This window comes from Podarcis melisellensis (genome assembly GCF_964234715.1).
Source record: "Podarcis melisellensis genome assembly, chromosome: 10".
In the NCBI taxonomy this organism is placed as follows: Eukaryota; Metazoa; Chordata; class Lepidosauria; order Squamata; family Lacertidae; genus Podarcis; species Podarcis melisellensis.
This window is the reverse complement of record NC_138542.1, coordinates 62105002-62126116: the sequence shown is the minus strand read 5'-3', so window position 1 is coordinate 62126116 and position 21115 is coordinate 62105002. Positions and strand designations below refer to the sequence as shown.

The following is a 21115-nucleotide window of genomic DNA, read 5'->3' as shown; positions in this document are numbered from 1 at the left end:
CACCATTCACCCACCCAATCGCTAGATCCTGCTGGCGGATACAACCAATCGCCTGTTCCCCCTCTGTACTACCCACGTATAAGACGAACCCCACCCATTTTAAACTTTATTTAGGAGTAAAAAAAAAACCTCGTCTAATACACGGAAAAGTACGTTATTTAAGTATCTTGCTTCATTATCTATATTCCTGACATTTTAAAGGCAATTTATTCATTGTTCACTGTTAAGAATAAATAAGTTTTTGCTGCATGACTAACACTGGTCCCCAAATGGTAGATTCCCCAACTCCCTCACTCACAGAGAAAATAACAGTAGCATCAGGAAAACAGTTATTTAAAATAAATGTGACACCACTCATGTAGTCAATGTCTTTTCTAAGGGAGAACATGAACCTTTGACCACTCTTGCTACATACAAGGTCTGAGAACAACAGCACCATCTCTAGAGGCCCTTAGAACGACTAAAGTATAAATCCATTCCCAGTTCTTCCATGAATGCACTGGGGCAACGATTGCCATTTATTACTGTGAAGATGCAATGGATAAGGATTCTACACCATTTTAACCACAGATAGAGAAATGACAGTACAGTAGCCTCTGCAAATGATTATGGTAACTCAATCATTTTAGACTCAGTTGTGCCAAGTTATGTTTTTGTATTTGGGATCAGCTCACTTACAGGAAAACATTCAGCTCAAACCAAAAAGTTTCAGGGAGGCCCAGAGGTAAAGTGGGCCTACAGGGAAGATTAGTTCAGAGAATACAAACCAATGATTCTGATTCTTATTCAAGCAGTCTGAACTACTTCAGGGAACTCCATGCTATACTGCAGCATAACCTAAGTTTCCCCAAAACTTAGTAAGCTGTTTTTGAGGGGTTGTGGCACATATAAAGGCTAAAAGATTCAGAGCCATGTATACCACTTTTATCTGAAATACTGAGACACCAAGTTGCCACACATCAGAGCTTTCAATGTCTATAATAAAGTTAACTTTCATAAAGTTCTAGAAGTGGAAATTAGATTATTAATGAAGAGCAACTGAAGCTCAGAAGGCATGTGTGTAAGCTACTTACATTAATAACTTACCCTCTGAATCTGGGTTTGTTGTTTTTAATTTGTAGTTTCAAAAGAGTTTAATGGGGTTTTTTAAAGGCACATGCTTGTACATGCACTTGAAGTATTCCTAAAATACATGAAGAAGCCTTCATTTTACAGCCATCTCCATCTGCTAGTCTGTAGCCATTGTACAGTTGTACGCTGGATCTCGAATGCCTTGTGACTTGAACGTTTTGGCTGCTGAACGCCGCAAACCTGCAGGTGAGCGCTCTGGTTTGCAAACGTTCTTTGGAACCCAAACATCTGACGCCGCTTCCGATTGACTGCAGGAAGCTCCTGCAGTCAATCGGAAGCCACGCTTGGTTGTTGAACATTTTTGGAAGTCAAACAAACTGTACGACTGTCGTACTGTAGAACATAAAGAAAACTTTAAGTTAAAGACAAATGAGGAAAAACGGATGGAACAGCACATGGAGTTTTTTAACTTTATCACAACAAATGTTCAATGAAGATTGGAATATGTGCAGGATAAAGATGAGCTGCTGAATGTCAGTAAAGCTGACACAAATATAAACATCAAGTGCTAGCACCTTTAAATGCATCATACTTGAAGAAGACCATTAAAGAATTCAAACTTGGTCGGCTGTTTTGATGTTGGGTTCCTCACAAAGTAAAACCCACCTAGCTGTCAGCTGCATCAAAAACAGCTCATGTATAAAGGCACAGAGATATGAAGAACGTCAAATGATAGGGATGAGTACACCAAGCATATTTAATCTGCTGAACATTCATTCTGTGATTTGTTGCCCTATGGGGCTTTTATGAAGTCATAAATGTGTGTTTAAAGCACATTAAACAAGCAAGCTGTTTTAGCAGATTTTAGTGCCCACTTAGTAGCTGCTTCTTATAAACAAAAATTTATACCTTAAAACTGATTGCTGACTTTAGATAAATGCAGCATTAAAAACTTCCAAAGGCAATTGCTGACTCCATATCATCTAGGGAAGAATGCAACATTTATAATCACAACATTAACCGAAATGAAAATAGAAAAAATAATGATGGCATTTAACTTGGCTCAATTTTTTTTAGTATTTGGGATCAATATTAAAGTTCTGTATTTAAGATGAGGTATTGTTAATTTTAACAGAATAAGACATGCTCTTCTGCTTTCAGCAACTCCATTCCTGGGAAATACTGGAAATTGCCTCCACTACTGGCACTGGCCAGGTGTAGTGCCTCAGCCGTCCTGAGCTATCACACAAATGTGCCAAGAAGAGACAAGTGTTCCCAAATACAGTATTGAGCAGTAAGTCATCAATGCCCCAAAAGAGCTGCTACCATCCACTCTTATTTAGACCAAGTGAGGGCATATCATGCATTATATCAGAGAGATCTGAAGTAGAGAAGAGTAAATTTTGAAAGATTTCTGACTTACAGAAATGTGAAGGTGGGAAAAATTCAAGGGAGGGGGGAACCATCTTGTGAACTGCCCTGAGATCTTCAGATGAAGGGTGTATATATAAATTTAATAAATCACCATCACTAGTATCACCCCACCCCCTCCCCAGGGGCTTTTTCTTTCAATATTTTCAAATGGTAAAACTGGAAATTTGGGGGAAAATATTAAATACTTTCCCTTTTGAATAGCAAAATGCTTTTGAGACACAGTTTTACTTATTCAAAATGTGCTCTATGTATTACTACTATATTTTATTACCCACCTTTCATCCAAGGGTTCCAGGGTGGGATACAACAACTGAAACGTAGTGTGGGAAATGGTTTAAAACAACGTACATCACAGAAATAAAGTAGGTCCTAAAAAATATACATGTCAAGTGACAAATGTGTAAAGAAATGTGCAAAACAGCAAGAACTAAGATGTGTGTTCTCAGCAGTTTCTCTCTACTATTGGGTATATCCACAATTTGGAATTTACAAACCAATGTCATTGAAGCAGTTGTGCTTTGAAGCAGCAGTCCTATGCAAGCTAACCAGGGGGTATATTCACCATTAAATAGAGTGGGCTCTACTTCTGAGTAAATATGAATAGGATTCCTCCGCAAAATTCATAAATACTGAAAACAGTAAGTACACAGCTATGCACTAAGTAAGTTTTCATTTTATATTGTAAAAGTATTAAAAGGAAAATTTGCTTACACTTCAACTTCCCCCAAGGATTTCCATGTCCCCAACTCCATGTAGCCCAACAAAAAGGGGAGTTCCTGTTGCAGGCACCCACAGTGATGAGCCAAAGCACCTATCCCTGTACTCACAGAAGACACTGTTAACTTAATTTCTATGTACTAATTGATTGGGGAAACAGGGGAAACTTTAAAAAATGATTATGGAATTATACTATTTCAGCATTATCTAAGATAAGCTTTAGTATCTCATAATAAATTCCTCCTTTACTCAACAATTCAATGTGATTTTATATGTGATAGATGGAGTCTAGAGGCTAGCAAATTCTGGCTTGCAGGGACTTGGGCCAAGTAATCTTTTTTTAAGGAACTTTAATATTTCAGGACTATATTTTTTTAAAAATGCAAACTATTTCGCATCTGATAAGCTTCAAGTTTTCTTCTAGTCAGCAACAGTCTCCTAGGAACTGAACCAGCCTTAAGAATTTAAATACTGGCTCAACACTGCAACTTGCATGTTTGCATGAAATCGATCTGCCTTCAGCTACTATTCATTTAATAGAGTGACTAAATAAAAAACAGGTGCAAGTTAAAATAGTATAGTCACTAGAACTAGTTTAACAACTTATTTTTAACCATGTCAAACTATATACTAATAGACAAGTATCATAAAAAACGTACCTACTAAGAAATGCCCAGAATCCCAACAGATTGTAACTATCTGCTGCATACGCTTGTGAGAACACAACTAAGAACTATTGGTCATGCAGAAGCTTGTTGTGCCAATATAAGCATTTCTTACACACATACCCTTTTGTTCAGAAGCACAACTGGGTTTTCATAAGCTGCATAAACCCACTTGTGTTAGTAAATTTTACAAGATATGCTTGTTAGTTACACGGCTGATACACACAATTAGGTGTTTGCTGCTCCCTTAAAGGGCGAATAAGGGAGAAGAGGAACCAGTGCAAACCATTCCCCACTTCCCAAGCCAAGCTGTCTTTTGAGAAGGACTTTAGAGAGGAGTGTATTAAAACATAAAAAGCTCCAGAGCTAAGATGGCCATGTTTGCTAGAACAGGGTGTGGTAAAAAAGGTAGGAGTTGGGGGGAGGGGGAATGAGGGGAGAGATTACAACAAGATGAGCATCTAAGACTCTCTAAACCAACTCCTCCCAAACCAGCAATGGATTATATGGGGCCTGGCTTCTAGCCAGATGGGGGAAAGGAGGATTTGTGTAGTAACAAGCCACAAGCATCCCAACAAACAGAAAAACCAAATAAAGTTCCTCTCACTGACAGATGAAGATATGCAATACATAAAGGCCCAGTTGCCTTGGAAGAACAGGAAAAGGCGTTTTAGGGTCTTGTTGGTGTTACCTTACTATGGGCACACATGAAACCTTTTAATACTTTTGACACACCTGGGGCAGCAAGTAGCAATTCTTTTGTAGGAATTACTCTACATCAGTGTTTCCCAAACTTGGGTCTCCAGCTGTTTTTGGATTACAACTCTCATCATGCCTAGCAAGCAGTGGTCAGGGATGATGGGAACTGTGGTCCTAAAACAGCTAGAGATCCAACTTTGGGCAACACTGCTGTACATGCCTAGGAAGAAAAAGAGGGGGGGTGAAAAGCCCCATCCCTGTCCAAGATGGAGGAGCCATGCTCAGGCCAAGGGCAAGTCCTGCCAAGTGAGGCAGCAGCAGCTTAACTTCTGGAACTTTTGAACCTGGAACAAAGATGGGAGACGATGCAGATTGGAAGGGGGCATTGCAAAAAAATGGAGCGGAGTGGGATGGAAGCGAAAAGATGCTGAGGGTTAGCGTTGGGCCGGGGGCGTAATCCGCTTTTAAAAGTGTTTGCGTCCTGATTTTTAAAGGCTAAATTAACATTTCAAGGGGCTGGGGCACACACCAACACCCTGCCCCGCAGGGCCCCCTAAACTTGAGAGAGAGAAGAACGGGCGCACCCTCCCCCCCCCCCCCGCCAACCGACCTGTCTTCGGAGTCCATGCGGCTGAGCGGCTCCCCGTCGGAGGAGATCTCGAGGCTGCCCCTCCGGCCTGCCGACGAGGCGCTGCAGGTGCTGCTGCCGCCGCTCCCTCCACCGCTCCCGGTGCTGTAACCTTCGTCTCCTCCGCCCGCGCTGGAGCTGCTGTTGCACCCGCCGCCGCCGCCGCCGCTCGGGCCTCCACCTCCCGCCGCCGCTCCGGCCGCTGCTGGGCCTCCGCCTCCTCCGCTGCCCCCGGGCCCGTCGCCGCCGCTGCCCGCGCTCCCTCCGCCTCCTGCTCCTCCCGGGCCGGCCTTGGCGTCGGCCTCGCTGCCTCCGGGGCTGAGCGAGCGGGTCTCGTCGCTGCAGCAGCCGCTGGAGGAGGACCCGGCGCTGCTGCCGGCCTCGGCCTCGTCGTCGTCGTCGTCCTCCTCCTCGTCGTCGCCCTCGTCCTCGTCGTCGCCGTCGCCCGCCTGGCTGGCGCTCTGAGGGCTGGGCTCCGACATGCTCTCCGCGCCTTCGCCGCCGCCGCTCAGGAGGGGCTGAGGCGGCGGCAGCAGCAGCGGCGACGGCTCGGCCTCCATCTCGGCCGAAGGGGAGGCTTCGCACTCGGCCTCCTCAGCGCCCGATGAAGAAGGAGGAGGAGGAGGAGGCGGCGGCACCACCAGCAGGGGAGGCTCCGCCATGTCGCTCAGCTCGGCCGCCATGGCGCGTCGGGAGTCTCCGCGTCGCTCGGCCCTCCGCTCTCCTCTCGCGCCTACGTAGCCCGACGCTCGCTTGCTCGCTTGCTCACTGACGGGACTGATGGACCGACTCACCGGCCAGATGCCGCCGCGGGCGAGGGGAGGGAGGAGGAGGAGGAGGAGGGGAAGTGGGAGGAGCTTCCGCTGCGGCGGTGGTGGTGGTGGCGGCGCCAGGCACGCGCGCGCTCCGCTCGCTACGGCAGCCGCCTGCGGACAAAAGCGCGAAGCGGGCTCCGAGGACGCAACCGCAGGAGGACGGGGTGGGCGGGCCAAGGGATTGGCTGAGATGGAACGTGGGGGGGGGGACACACCCTTGCTGGTGTCTCTCTTCAGAGTGAAGGTACGCAGGGAGCCAGGTTCAAATCCTTGCCTTTTAATCCCCGGGAAGCTGGATATGGGTATCTGTGTGAGCCCCAGCCTACCTCGCAAGGCAGTTGTTGTTGTTTTTTCGTTTCATATATTATTTATTTCATGCAATTTAATACCCGGCTCGGTTGTTTGTTTGTTTTTAAAAAAACTACACACAGAGAGAGAGAGAGACCTGAAAGGTCACGCTATAAAATGATAAATAAGTGCATATCTCTTTCCTCTTGGTTGCAATGCGCCGTATTGGGTCGGGGAGGTTATTGTCTGTATGTTTCTTTGGTTGCCAGTAAAGCAACTAAGAAATGTAATAAATAATAACGGTAATGCTAAAATGGGGGGAATTCATGGCCCTACTTAAAAACATACAAAAGTTAAAATACCGTATTTTTGCACCATAACACTCACTTTTTTCCTCCTAAAAAGTAAGAGGAAATGTCTGTGCATGTTATGGAGGGAATGCCTAAGGGTGGCATGCCTACGGATTTTCCTCCTCTAAAAACTACGTGCGTGTTATGGTCGGGTGTGTGTTATAGAGCGAAAAATACGGTACTAAGCTTAAGATCGCCTCGATTTTATTTTATTTTAATGCACGTTATTCTTGCAAATGTAACAGGGGTGGTGATGGGAAGAATCATAATCTTACATTTGCTATAAAAATAATGATATTCCAACCGTCTTCACTTGAGTTCCCTGGGAAGAGGGATTGGTTCTAGTTCTCTGAGAATTTCAGCTTCGGGGTGGGGTGTCTCCTAACAGGATGAATGCTCTAGACTGAATTTCTTGCAGAAAGCAGCAAGTTGGGTTAGACAACCCATCTCTCTCCTCCACAGGACCAGCCCAAGCCATTTCCAACAGGGGGTTCTCCAGGCGCAGCTTGAAGACTTCCAGTGAGGGAAAGCCATCTGCACACACAGAATCTGATTAATTGTTGAACTGCCCTTACTGCAAAGAGGTTCTTCCTAATGTTTGGGTAAAATCTGCTCTGCTTTCACTCAAACCCATTAGATCTCATGCCCATTGGGACAGCAGAGGAAAAGTCTCACCCATTTGGGAGGGCGGCATCTATACATTTGAAGCAGCACCATATCACTTTAAACAAAGAATCATAGGGACTGTAGTTGCTGGGACTTAGGAACGGGGTCAGTGCTGTTGCGCTGAGGGTCCTTCTTGTGGGCTTCCTCTAGGCATCTGCTTGGCTTGGCCGTTGTGGCTGCAGGATCCTGAAGTACTGTGGTACCTCGGGTTACATACGCTTCAGGTTACAGACTCCGCTAACCCAGAAATAGTGCTTCAGGTTAAGAACTTTGCTTCAGGATGAGAACAGAAATCATGCTCCAGCGGCGCGGCAGCAGCAGGAGGCCCCATTAGCTAAAAGTGGTGCTTCAGGTTAAGTACAGTTTCAGGTTAAGTCCGGACCTCCAGAATGAATTAAGTACTTAACCCGAGGTACCACTGTAGAGGGCTTCCATGTGCCTTTGGCCTGACCCAGCCAACAGCACTCTTCCTAGGAAAGGGAGCAGCAGCTGGTGGAGGAGGAGAAGGTTAAGGAAGAAAGTGGAACCACAGGCAATTAATCATTAACATCCTGACAAGAAGAGATTTGGAATGGGAAGGTAATCTCCCTGGTAATACACTTCCATGGGTTTAACTGGAGGGAGGGAGAAATCATACTTTATTGCTCCCTCTCTCCCACATCCACCAGCAAAAGGGAACAACTGGGGCATCTTAAAAACGTTCTCAGCAAAAGCGAACCTAGCAAAAAGCTTCAAGCTGGGGAATCCGAGTAAGTGCTCAGCTTTCAAAAACACTTTTCCAGTTTTGAAAGGAAAGGAGCAAATATATGCAGCCCACGATGAAGTCATTCCCGAAAATGAGTTGACGTCGCAAACTCATCCCTTCTCCAGGACGGCAGAGACATCAGTGGCCCTAAAACCAACTGGCTACCCTCATCTGAGGGGCTGATAGAAAGTGTGCAGCTGCTGTTCTAAAAGCTGGTTTGTGTGTTTCAATACAAACAAGCTAGAAACCGATACTTTGCTTGTACAAACTTCAAGCAGCAGCAGCAGCAGCTGTGGAGCAGAACTAAGCCATCACAATCTGATTTGAAATAGCTGAGAAGTATGACCTTAGAACTATGAAATTTGAACACAGGAACATTAACATGAGCCAGGCCATTGGTCCATCCATCTAGCTCAGTATTGTCTACAACAGAGATGGGGGCGCCAGCTGCCCTCCAGAAGTTGCTGGACTACAACTCCCATCATCCCTCATGATTCACCATGCTGGCTGAGGCACTAACCTGTAGTAATACAGACATATAAATCTGTCACCTTGAGCCAATTACAACCTCTCGCCCTAACCTACCTCACAATATTGTTGTAAATAAAAAATGTGTGAGGGAAGGGATCATGTACAACACCTTCAACAGATAAATGCTGCCTTGAGACCCTATCAGGGGAAAAGGTGGTTAACAAACAACAACAGTGAGAATTATCAGGAGGCTGCACAGTCTGCAAGGCTGCAGTCTTTACCCAGTTGCCTGGGAGTAAGTTCCATTGAATACAATAGGACTTAATGGTACTTGAGAGTGCACAATGTAAGGCTCCATCTACACTAAAGGAATAAGCACTCCACACATTTCCTAAGAAATGGCCGGCTGCTGAATCTAAAGTGGATTGGTGACCTTTTCCTTCAGAATTAGGAAGGGCTTCATATGCCAGCTTCACCACTTCCTCCATTGGGTGCCGGCATTTTATTTCCAGTATAAACAGGAATCTTGTTTTTGCACTTACACACCCACTACTTGTAATTGTTCTCCAAGATGTGGAGGGGAGGGGGTGAAAAGGAGAACTGGAACATTCTGGGATCAAGTCAGAAACTGGGATGAATTCTGTAATTCCGGGGTTGTCTCTGGAAAATCAGGACCCTTGGAGGGTATGTGTAAATAGGCAGTTCCAAAGTGTGAGTGCTGCAAGACCAGATCAATTTCTTACAAATGTGGAACAAGTATTACATGGCACATTAAAGGTAAAGGGACCCCTGACCATTAGGTCCAGTTGTGGCCGACTCTGGGGCTGCAGCGCTCATCTCGCTTTACTGGCCAAGGGAGCCGGCGTACAGCTTCCGGGTTAGGTGGCCAACATAACTGAGCCACTTCTGACGAACCAGAGCAGCGCACGGAAACGCCATTTACCTTCCCGCCAGAGTGGTACCTATTTATCTACTTGCACTTTGACGTGCTTTCGAACTGCTAGGTTGGCAGGAGCAGGGACTGAACAACGGGAGCTCACCCTGTTATGGGGATTCGAACCGCTGACCTTCTGATCGGCAAGTCCTAGGCGCTGTGGTTTAACCCACAGCGCCACCCGCGTTAGATAGTGCCAGTTCCATAGGTCGGAGTGGCTGCGTCGGCACATGTGGGGGCAAGGCGATCCTGCAAGTAAACTGGTCCCAAGTTGTTAAGGGCTTTATATACTGAGAGTAAGACCTTGAAGCAGCACAGGTCTCTGAGCAGAGGCGTTCTATGCTGAAAGGGTCTCAGGTAAATGGAACATATCCTGTCTAGACTGATACTAACGCCTACAGACAACTCTCTTTCCTGTCTCTTGCTGGTGCAACAAATAGGTCATTCTACACCATATCCGTGGAGCCTTCTAGAATATTCTGTGCTGCATGTGGTTCTGCAGCCATCACCCCCTACACGTTAATTGGATCCCGTACAGAGTCTCAGTGGTGTCGGATTCCCCCCCCCCCCAGCCTGTTGAAATTGGCCCTTGTCAGCAGCCTTGAACTCCCCATGACCTCCATCACAGAAGCTTCGCTCTGTCTACACAGATTACTGTGCAAAACTCATGACGGGTTTGGATTTTATTCACCACGTCGGCCAATGCAGCGGGAGTGCCCCAAGAGCTTAAACCTCGAAGATCTGGGAGCTGTTAAGAACAGAACGAAATACTCTGGTAAAGGAGGGAAATGAGGAGTCTGCATCAGTTACAGTGCAACCTTAGCAGATGCACATGCAATCTAGGGAAAGTTCGCACAATAGCGTTTCTGTACAATCATGTTCAGTAACACTAAAAAATAGTGAATGCTAATAGGTGCTCTGCGTGAGGGAAGGAGGACAATTGTTAAGGATCTTCTTTCTGAGAAGAGAAAAGGGGGAAAGCCTCGGAGCACATTTTTGTATAACAATGCCAAGATACTTTACAGCACAATCGCTAGACATGCCTGCTCAGGAATAAGCGCTGCTGATTTCAATGGGACTGACTCCCAGCTAACCGTGTATAAGATTTCATTCTTATTATGCTTTGCTTTCAAAAATAGCAGCTATTCTTCTTTCCATAATTTTGCTCTGACATTGTAAAAGCAATCTTTTTAAAAGTCTTTTTACCACAAATACTCTCTTCAGAATCAAGGGAACTGTTAGCAGGAGCTAAGCCAGGAAGAGTTGCACAGTAATGAACTCTGAATTTTTCCAGCTGCTCTGCCCCATGCTCTGTCTTGGAGTCTTATTAAACTGCTGATGCTTTTAGGCAGCTGCTCAAGAGGCTGCAACTGTTTTTTTGGATGGGGATGCCAAGGTACATGCCTAGATGTTCTGCAGCAAGTCTCCACCACCCTGGCAGCTTTTGTCCAGGAGGCAGATATTCATGCATGTTCATTCATACATGTATGTTCATATGTACATCACACTGAATTGCCCCAACATCCCTGCTGCCTTTCTACCTGAACAATGGCTATTCTCCTCCAGAAAGGTGCTGGTCTCCTTGGTCTGCTGCCTAACTCACTTGTTACCTTGATGCTCCATCAGTAGACCAGTGAGACTTCCTGATGTTCACAGGATATTTTTATTCATTTACTATGTTTGCTGTGAAAGTTCCTGGCATTTTGTGTAGCTGATACTTGTACAAAACGTTTGTATATAGCAATACGAATGAGGATGCTCTGCTTGGTTGTTAATTCTGCTTTAAAGAATGTAGAAATAATAATGATGATGATGATGATGAATTATTTATTATTTATACACTGCCCATCTGGGCAGCTTCCCACAAAAGATTAATAATACATTAAAACATCAGTCTTTAAAAACTTGCCTAAACAGGGCTGCTTTCAAATGTATTCTAAATGTCAGATAGTTGTTTATTTCCTTGACATTTGATGGGAGGGCGTTCCACAGAGTGGGCACCACCACCGAGAAGGCCCTCTGCCTGGTTCCCTGTAACCTTGCTTCTCGCAGAGAGGGAACCGCCAGAGGACCCTTGGAGCTGGACCTCAGTGTCTGGGTTGAATGATGGGGGTGGAGACACTTCTTCAGTATTCTGTTGGTTATTTGTTGTTGATTTCTCCCATGCCTTTGCCTAGCTGCAAATGTTTCCCTTAGCTTGTTTAATTTGCCTATGATTGTATTTTGTGCTTTGACATGAAAATTGCAGTTTAATTTTCCTTTGCCGATTCTGGGGTCTGTCCAACTTAGGAGACATGTCTTGTCTTCTATTGATACTGCCTTAAGGTCTGTGTGGCCGCCTTTACTTTTGAGCTTGAACCTTCATCTGGTTTTATGAGGCCTCAGCATTCCTTGGAAAACAGAGTTCCTTAATTTAGCATGCAAAGGTCTGATCTGTGGTATTATTTGGTTATTTCCTGTTTATTTCCGTATTTGCTGTTTATTTCAGATGCTTTAAAGCTATGTTGCAAACCGCTGTGAGTTTTGCTTAAATATAAGCAGCATATCAATTGTCCCAGTAAATAGATATTCAAGTTGCATGATGTCAGAATCTAGTTGGACACTGAGAAGTGCGGGGAGGAACCAGCTGGGGAACCCCCAAGGAAGAAGGCTCAGGGCCTGGGGAGGGACAGCAATGAGTGGTTAGAGGGAGAAGAGGGGGCAGACTTGGGGGGGGAGGTGTCGGAAGCTGAAGAGGTAACAGGGTTTAGTGAGCTGGGAGCATCTGTGGCAGAGAGAGGTCCAGAATCAAAGACAGAATTTGAAGCAGGAGAGGAGGGAGGCCAAAAGGCAGAGATGAGTTAGATGAGGCAAGGGTGTCTTCCCCTCCTGCTTCAACAACCTCTCCTCCTCCCTGGTTTCCGAGGACCAGGAGAGGTATGAAGTGGGAGGAAGAAAAGCAGTTGCGTGGCAAGTTCCCACCCCCCCTGTTGAAAAAGTGACACAATTATTAAGGTTAATGGGCTAAACAAGGCCACAAATTTATTGGTTACAGGTGATGAGCTGTATTGGCTTAGGCATTGGTCCTAACCGACTATATCCGACTTCAGCCTGTCCGCTTGAAGTCTGGGAAGGGTTAACCACCAGTAGGGGGAGTCCTGCTGATGCACATCAACTAGGACCTCCTCCGGGGTCACCGATAGGGGGAGTGCCTTAGGCCCTCACCTCCCCAGGCTTCAGACAGGGCCCCCATAATCTTTTATCGGACTACCCTTCAATATGCGAGGTAGGTGATGGCGCTACCTCCCCTCTTCCATCTACAGAACTGTACCAATGCCTAACCACCAACACCAAGAATGTTGTGACGATTTGCTACAAGGTAGGCGAAAACCAAGTGGCTGGTGCCAATTTGCCAAGTGGAAAAATTCCTACCAGGCCCCTCAACAGAGACCAACCGTGGTCCATAGCAAGGTCAAGGAACAAAAACCTTATAGGGCGGGAGGGTGGGGAAAGCAGGAACAGCTGGTAGTCGGCAAAGAGGGAGATCCCCGGCCACGTCCTGCTTTAAATAAGGCAGGCCACACCCCCAGAACCAGCCGATTGGCTGGCCAGGAAGTGACGCAGCCAGGAATCCCCCCTATCATGCGGGGGCTGGGTTCCAACCGCCACGGCGTGAGGGGGCCATGAAGCCCGTAACCCCACCTCCTCCGAAGGGCGGAAGTGGCTATGTAGTCTCAGATTGCTTGGGAAAGACCTGAGCTGTGAGCTGCTGCCCCCCACCTTTCCTATGTGTCCAGCCAGTCCATGACACTGGTCTTATTTCTCTGAGGCTGTGTTTTGATGTGTTCAGACTCTTCTATCCCAGAACGACAAAGAGCATAGGGTAGAAAGAGAGAGAGAGAAAAGGAAGGAGTGAGGTTTCTTATTATGATGATTCCTAGTTGCTAAAGTGAAATGAATAATCCTTTAGGCTCAAGATGGGCTTAAGAATGAAAGACAAAATACTCCTCCTCCTGTATGGCTGTCAGGATCTGGGAGGTGTGATAAATGGCTTAAGATGTCTGAGGCAGGGTAAATTGCCCTAAAAATACCCTGTTAGTATGCTTCTTTCTGATAGCTGTTGGATGTTAAAAAAATAATAAATGGTGGCGGGAAAGTGGAGTTTGTCCTAAATCTCCTAGAAATGGCTTCTAAAAATGCATCTTCATTCTGCTGTCTAGAAAGAGGGAAGGGAAAGAGCTTAACAGATATTTTCTGGTGGGAGCCTCAGGTCATCAAAACTTCTTGATTAGTCACTGTGGGGAAGGGAGGAGTGAGGTTTTGTTGTCCATATAATGGGTTAACATTTCCGGAAGGAATGTTATGTTATTTTAACTTTAAATTTACAAGGGACAAAAGACGGCAAAGATTTACAGTCAATGAGGCAGCAGTCAATAGAAGTATTGTAGCTTGCTTGAACATGCCCAACTCTACCCTTCGCCGGAACAGGCAGCAATCCTTATTGCAAAAGCTGGATTGTGGGGCTATTCCATAATATCTTTATAGAAGTGTCTCCTCCACCTGAAGAGCTGCTCACCACATAAACACCACACCTTTAAAACCACATGCCCCGTCCCAAGAATCCTGGGAACCGTAGTTTACCCACCACACATCTACAATTCCCAGCTGTAGTTCAACCAACTACAGCTCCCAGCATTATTTGAGGAAAGTTGTGTGCTTTTAGTATATGGTGTGTTCTCAGCTGAAGAGCATAGCTGAAAAGTGAGGCACTTCCAAGTGTCCAGTTTATTAACCACCCCTCTAGATTTGTTTGTGGGTAGGTATACAGTGGTACCTCGGGTTAAGTACTTAATTCGTTCCGGAGGTCTGTTCTTAACCTTAAACTGTTCTTAACCTGAAGCACCACTTTAGCTAATAGGGCCTCCTGCTGCTGGAGTGCAGTCGCCGCACAATTTCTGTTCTCATCCTGAAGCAAAGTTCTTAACCTGAGGTAATATTTCTGGGTTAGCGGAGTCTGTAACCTGAAGTGTACGTAAACAAAGGTACCACTGTACTATTTAATTCATCCTGACTTGTTTGTAGGGAGGCTAGATGACACTGCATCAAAGCAAGTGTTACTTCACACTTTCCACTGCACCTCCTCATCACTTTTCTTGTCGATCTTTTGAGGAAGCCGGTTTGTTATGTGAGACCTCGCTAGTAAGTCACACAAAGGAAGTGGAGTTAACTCTTTATTAGAAAAAATAGGATCTGCACAGGAGTGTCAGGCGTAATGAGCATGGCAACTCCTCTTCTTTGATAAGTCTTGCCCCTATGAAGCAGTTGTGGAGACTGAAGTTCCTCACAGCTATCTAAGTCTCCTTCTCTTCAGCTCCCCCGCCCCCAGCAATGAGAGACTGCGCCTGCATGGCTGTCTTTGCTCCTCTCACTTCATACCTCTACTGGAGCTCATGGCAGCAAGATTTGGCTGCTAAGTTCACTTCCCTTCTGGGTGTGTATCTTGTTTGTTGCCTCAACTAGGAACAGAGGAAGCTGCCTTAGGCTGAGACAGACCATTGGTCCAACTAGCTCAGTACCGTCCACACTGACTGGCAGCAGCTCTCAGGGTTTCAGACTAGGGAGCTTTTCCCGGTCTTACCTGGAGATGGGAGCTTCTGCATGCCAGGCACACTGCTGAGCTATGGCCCTGCCCCAATAGCAAAATGTCCTGGGGCAGCCCTATCTCAACAAAGTAAAGGTAAAGGGACTCCTGACCATTAGGTCCAGTCGCGGACGACTCTGGGATTGCGGCGTTCATCTTGCTTTATTGGCCAAGGGAGCCGGCGTACAGCTTCCGGGTCATGTGGCCAGCATGACTAAGCTGCTTCTGGCGAACCAGAGCAGCGCACGGAAACGCCATTTACCTTCCCGCCGGAGCGGTACCTATTTATCTACTTGCACTTCGTGCTTTTGAACTGCTAGGTTGGCAGGAGCTGGGACCGAGCAACGGGAGCTCACGCCGTCACGGGGATTCGAACCGCCAACCTTCTGATCGGCAAGTCCTAGGCTCTGTGGTTTAACCCACAGCGCCACCGGCGTCCCTATCTCAACAAACCTTGCCATAAAAAAAACCTGGGCAGATACGTGTCCTCTAAAAAAAAACCCCAGCGAAAATGTTCAAAAATGGGTCAAAGGAGGGCAGGAAGAAATCCCTTTTCCCGCTTTCCCAGCCCTCCTTCCAAAACGGTTATTTCTGAGCAGTGACAAAACACAACCTCTTTTGTCAGCTGCTTGCGTTCCTGGCTGACAGTCCTCTGGGGTTCCATTGTGCCGCCTCCTCAGGCTGTTGTTGGAGCAGCTCCTGGGAGCCAATCTCCATTCCTATGCAAGGTGCCATCCTGTCAATCACCAGCTTTCATTTCTCAAACTCCTGGACAATAGCAAACAGCGGGAGGACAAAAAGCTGTTGGGGAGGGAGGAGAAGGGGGGCGGAAGCCGAGTGCTGGAAGGAAGCAGCTGCAATTGCTGTTGAAAACCAGCCTCCGTCCTTACGGCCCTTTCAGCTTCGATTTCTTCAACGGATCAACTCCTCTCCCCCTCACTTCCAAAACTCCAGCCGCCCAATCACTTCCCCACCTTTGGTTCTGGTGTTGCTAATCTCCCTGGTGTCCCAAACTGGAAATGAGCTGGAAACGGGCCTCTCCTGTGCAACGGGTCACCGGCAGACCGTAACTTGCAAATAAAACTTTCTGGAAAGCAGCTTTCCAAGGACTGACAAGGCAAGCCAGAGAATAATACGTATAAAAAGTCATGGGGTAGCAAATTTAGGGCAACGGAGGCTCTAAATCCAGCTCAGTTTCCTCCTAGCCTACGGAGTGTGCACGCAGGGAATTAAACAAGCCTGGTTAGGTCCAGGAGGGGGGAATGAGGGACCTTCAACTTGTGCAAATGAAAGGCTGGGTTTTTGCATCTTTCAGAGAAGGCAGCTCTGCAGTGCCGGCCAGAGGTGGCAAAGTTTAATATGGCACAGTGCGGCAGCCTTCTCTTGCCCACTCGTCTCTGGCTCAAATAGGGGATTCCTTCCCAACCTAATGTATCTTATCCCCCACCCCCAGTGCAATCCAATACATGGCTACAGGAAGGTAAGAATTCAAGGGGGGCTTACTCCCAGGTAAGTGGAGTGCAGGCCCCTTATTTTCCTTTTTCGTACATCAAACAGCATCCCCCCCCCCCCCGGCTTCTGTAAAGACACACCATTTTGCTCAGGATTTGCTTGCCCCCTAAGATCAGAACTTTTTTTTTTTATTTAAGTCCCCATTAAGATGCTTTATGGGACGTGGGTGGTGCTGTGGGTTAAACCACAGAGCCTAGGACTTGCTGATCAAAAGGTCGGCGGTTCGAATCCCCACGACGGGGTGAGCTCCTGTTGCTCGGTCCCTGCTCCTGCCAACCTAGCAGTTCGAAAAGCACGTCAAAGTGCAAGTAGATAAATAGGTAGCGCTCTGGTGGGAAAGTAAACGGCGTTTCCGTGCGCTGCTCTGGTTCGCCAGAAGCGGCTTAGTCATGCTGGCCACATGACCCAGAAGCTGTACACCGGCTCCCTCGGCCAGTAAAGCGAGATGAGTGCTGCAACCCTAGAGTTGTCCGCAACTGGACCTAACGGTCCCTTTACCTTTACTAAGATGTTTTATGGTATGCCTTTATACATCTGTTTTACTGGTTTTATGCATTTTAAAAATAACACCATTTATAGTTCTCATGTTGTACACAGGGCTTCCCCCCCCTCCAGTTGGAGCTCAGATCTGGCACCTCTCAGGTGGGCTCCATTGCCATTCGAAGAGAACAAGGGAGAAGTTCATGGTGAGCTCCAGCACCTCTTTTTCTATAAAAATGGCACTGGCTGCCTCATACTTTTAAAACAAGGTGGTCTCAGCATCTTGTGAAACAGGCTTTGCAGGAGAAATGCTTCCTACATCTACTGTTTATATAGTGCCACCAAGCAGTGCTAGCTTCTGATAGACAGAAAACACCCAGATCTTGCTGGAGAACTGAGTAGGGAAGTTGTGGCCTTCCAGACATTGCTGAATTTCATCTCCCATCAGCCCCAGCCAGCAAGGCCAGTGGTCAGGGATGATGAGAGCTGTAGTCTATCATCACCATCCAGAGGGCCACAGGTTCTGTCATGGATTGGTTGGACCACATGGAATGGTGGGAGGAACCTGCTGGGGAACTTTAGAAAGCTGATTACAGACTGGTTTCAGTATTATCAAGTGTTTGAGAAATTTAAATTAGATGAAAAAAAGGGCTTTTCCAGCGAAATCTCCAGATTGGAATCCGAGGTATTAAATTCAAAATGCAAAACTCTCTCCAAGGCATACAGACTTCTCATTGACTGGGAGTGGTAACAAGATTTTGGATACGTCATAACATTGTCCCAATGGGAAAATCTCTGGAAGAACAATTGGAAATTTACTACCTGTTATGCCATCAGGGAGAATTTCCTTAAAATGCAACACTGATTGTACCTAACTCCTCAGAAACTAACCAAAAAAAGATGTTAAGAATCTCCTTTAACTTCAAACCAGAGGCATAGTTATTGGGTATTATTGATACAGACTTTTCTAATAAATTTAAGGATATTTTTCTCTATTCAATGGTGGCACTGAGGGTTCTTATAGCCACAATGTGGAAAAGTGGAAAAGTTCCCTCAAGACAAGAGTGGGTTCAAAAAATGACTATGCTGAATTAGCCTATCCAAAAAAATTAAAAGAACAAACCAAGGAAAGAATTTATTTCAAAATGGGAAGCATTTAAAATATACTTGAAAATTAATAAGACTGACTTAAAATCCGTAGCGGCATTTGAATAACACCAGCAATATCGTTCACTAGTTATATGATATAACATATTCTGAAGTGATTTGAGATAATAGCAATAACAAGTATTGACAGCAAAGAATGGTAATTCGATTTATGGATTAGATGGGAAGTCGGACTTAAAAGGAAGAGACCATTGCAGCTTATGGATTATGAAATTTATATTAATTCTTTATGTAAGGTGTGACTGATTATATTCTTATTATGATGTAATTTGTCTTTTGTTGTTGAGCAAATTATTGTTGTTATGTGCTATGTGTTGAGCAAATAAAATAAAGAATTATTAAAAAAAGAAAAAAGGAATGAGGTTTCTTTCTTTTTATTAAGGGGCCTCGCTTGTGTGAGGGATATGAAAAGAGCACGTTCACCAGCCTTCTCAGAACAATGGCTCCAGATGGAAGATGTAATTGATTTTGAAGAGCATGAACATCTGTAGAGCATGTGTCCCACTATCCCAATGGGTCGCTCATTTGGAAAAGAAAACCCCCTTCTCCTTGTGTATATGGTGTGCAGAAACCAAGGAAACAGTCAGTCACTTCCTTACAGTAAGGACAATCCTGCACTTGCATGCACAGAGGGGCAGAGAGTAAGTGCTTTCTTACTCTCCCAAGCCTGGCTTGACTGTCAATAGGTATGTTCAAGAACACTCAAAAGGAAAGGGATTTCAAGCGGGTGAAATAAGCGGAGGGGACAGCTTCTGTGCAGAAGCAACAAGCCAGCAATTTTTCACTGTAAATTGTTTTTGAGAGCCTCAGCATGGGAATTTTAAGATTGCTTACAGAAACAGAGACGGTCGCAAACCATGCTGAACCCAAGGCAGCAGTTTTGCAAGAAAAGGCCACAGTTCATTCCAGTAAAGTGGCTTTTCTCGGGATTACGGTAACTGATGACTGATATCAAGGTGAAGTACCAAGGGATCAGCAGAACCTCATTTAAATTGGCTAAGTGAAATCAATCACACCCTGCTCTTGGAATTCATTAACTACAAATACAACCTGCAACAAAATGTTGCAGTGTGGAGTGCTCCCTGTTTGGGATGCCAGATACACCTCCGCCTCACTGAGTGCATCTATTTTGCTTCTACACAGTCTTCCCTGCCATTCATTTTATTAGTTTGCATGATACCTCTCCATGCCCGGTGCCTTTTTGGGCACAGAAGCAATGGCACTCAGAACCTGGAAATAGAGGGGACTGTCATCATTCTTCACTTCTTCATTTGGACGATTCGGTGATGCATTGTCTATTACTTATCATTTTTCCATTGGAGGAGTTGGCCAGAGGACTGCAGCCAAGAGTGGAAGTCATGAACTACAGAGCCTCCCATTCAACCCTTTCTAGCTATGATTATATGATCTCGGACAAGCTGCAATTTCTCATCCACAGCACACCAAGCCTCTGAAATACAGTGGGACCTCGGGTTAAGAACTTAATTCATTCTGGAGGTCCGTTCTTAACCTGAAGCTGTTCTTAACCTGAAGCACCACTTTAGCTAATGGGGCCTCCCACTGCTGCAGCGCCGCCACCGCACAATTTCTGTTCTCATCCTGAAGTTCTTAACCAGAGGAACTATTTCTGGGTTAGCGGAGTCTGTAACCTATGGTTACCAGATTTTTTTCAATGAATCTGGAGACACTTTTTTTTTTGAAGCTGAATAGCAACAGGGAGTCAGTAGTGGGGATGGTGAGCCAAAAGACCCTGGGCCCAAGCACACATGCATGTTGTATAAAAGTGCAAAGCTCTTCTTTTGCACCCTGTGAAACATAAATGCCCAGAGTTTTAAAAAACTGAGCAACGCCCACCCCGCGACTCCCAAGCCCCCCCCAAAACAGTCAAAACAAAGGGGGCAGGAGATGGGGGGCCTCGGGAGCCACCATTGCCCAGTTTTTTTAAAAACTCTGCGCATGTTTGTTTCACAGGGTGCAAAAGAAGGGCTTTGCACCTTGCCCGGCAGAGAAATCACGTGCCTTGCACCCCTCCTGGGCAATGGCATGCCGCCCGCCCGTGACTCCCAAGCCTTCCCATATCTCCTGCCCCCTTCCCCCTTTGTTTTGACAGATTGGGGGAGGTTCGGGAGTCGCAGGCGGGCAGCCGTTGCCCAGGAGGTTATGCAATATAATAGTTATGCAACACCTGAGCTGTAAGATCTCCACAGCACTGTTCTCTATCTCTCTACTTTTGTATCAAGCTCTATCTCTGCTCATGGCCTTCTCTCTTCAAGCCTCACCAACCTCAGTGTTGCGCACAAGACACATCGTTTGGGGACTTCCGGCGAGGAAAAATGGCGGGTGCCACGGCAGCGGGCAGCTCCTGAAGCCAGCCAGAGCCAACTGCACTACCAGGCTGGCTCCGGGCTGCTGAGGCTGCCACTGCCACGTTTCCCGGGGACAGATTTGTAAATCTGGGGTCATTCCGGGGTCGGAATTTGTCCGGGGACAGATTTACAAGTCCGGGGAGTGTCCCTGAGAACCAGGAACATCTGGTAACCCTACTGTCAGAGCCACCCGTGGTCCCAGCTCACAAGAGACCCAAGTCCAATCCAGTTTATTTACAAAAGTCTTTATTGAAGAACATTGCTGCTTTTACATTCCATCTCCGTGGCTCTACGTCTGTGACATCAGACCGCTGAAGTCCCCTCTGAATCAGTGCCGCCCCTGCACCAATTTAAGAGGCTTGTGCTGGACCACCTCTTCCTCTCCTTCCTCTTCCGCAGGGTCTTTCTGCCCCCCTGGGTTCCCTCCCGCCGGGACTCCCCAGAGGCTGAATCCTCTGACGCCTGTTCCCCCCTCCTTCGTGCTTTG

The 21115-nt window shown here is 46.3% G+C and overlaps 1 protein-coding gene and 1 long non-coding RNA gene across 4 annotated transcripts in view; one reads left to right on the top strand and one right to left on the bottom strand.

The window, feature by feature from the left end:
* Window positions 1-6166, bottom strand: part of AEBP2 (AE binding protein 2) — a 34466-nt gene extending 28300 nt beyond the window's left edge. For 2 of the 3 annotated variants that reach the window (XM_081927141.1, XM_081927142.1), the window contains exon 1: window positions 5197-6166. In XM_081927141.1, coding sequence (XP_081783267.1) covers window positions 5197-5897 — 701 coding nt within the window. In that variant the 5' untranslated portion in view covers window positions 5898-6166. The remainder of the gene's footprint in view (window positions 1-5196) is intronic. The other variant, XM_081927140.1, reaches the window with a different exon arrangement.
* The window catches only part of LOC309378900, a 485967-nt gene that overhangs the window by 275660 nt on the left and 189192 nt on the right, over window positions 1-21115 (top strand). The window lies entirely within an intron of this gene.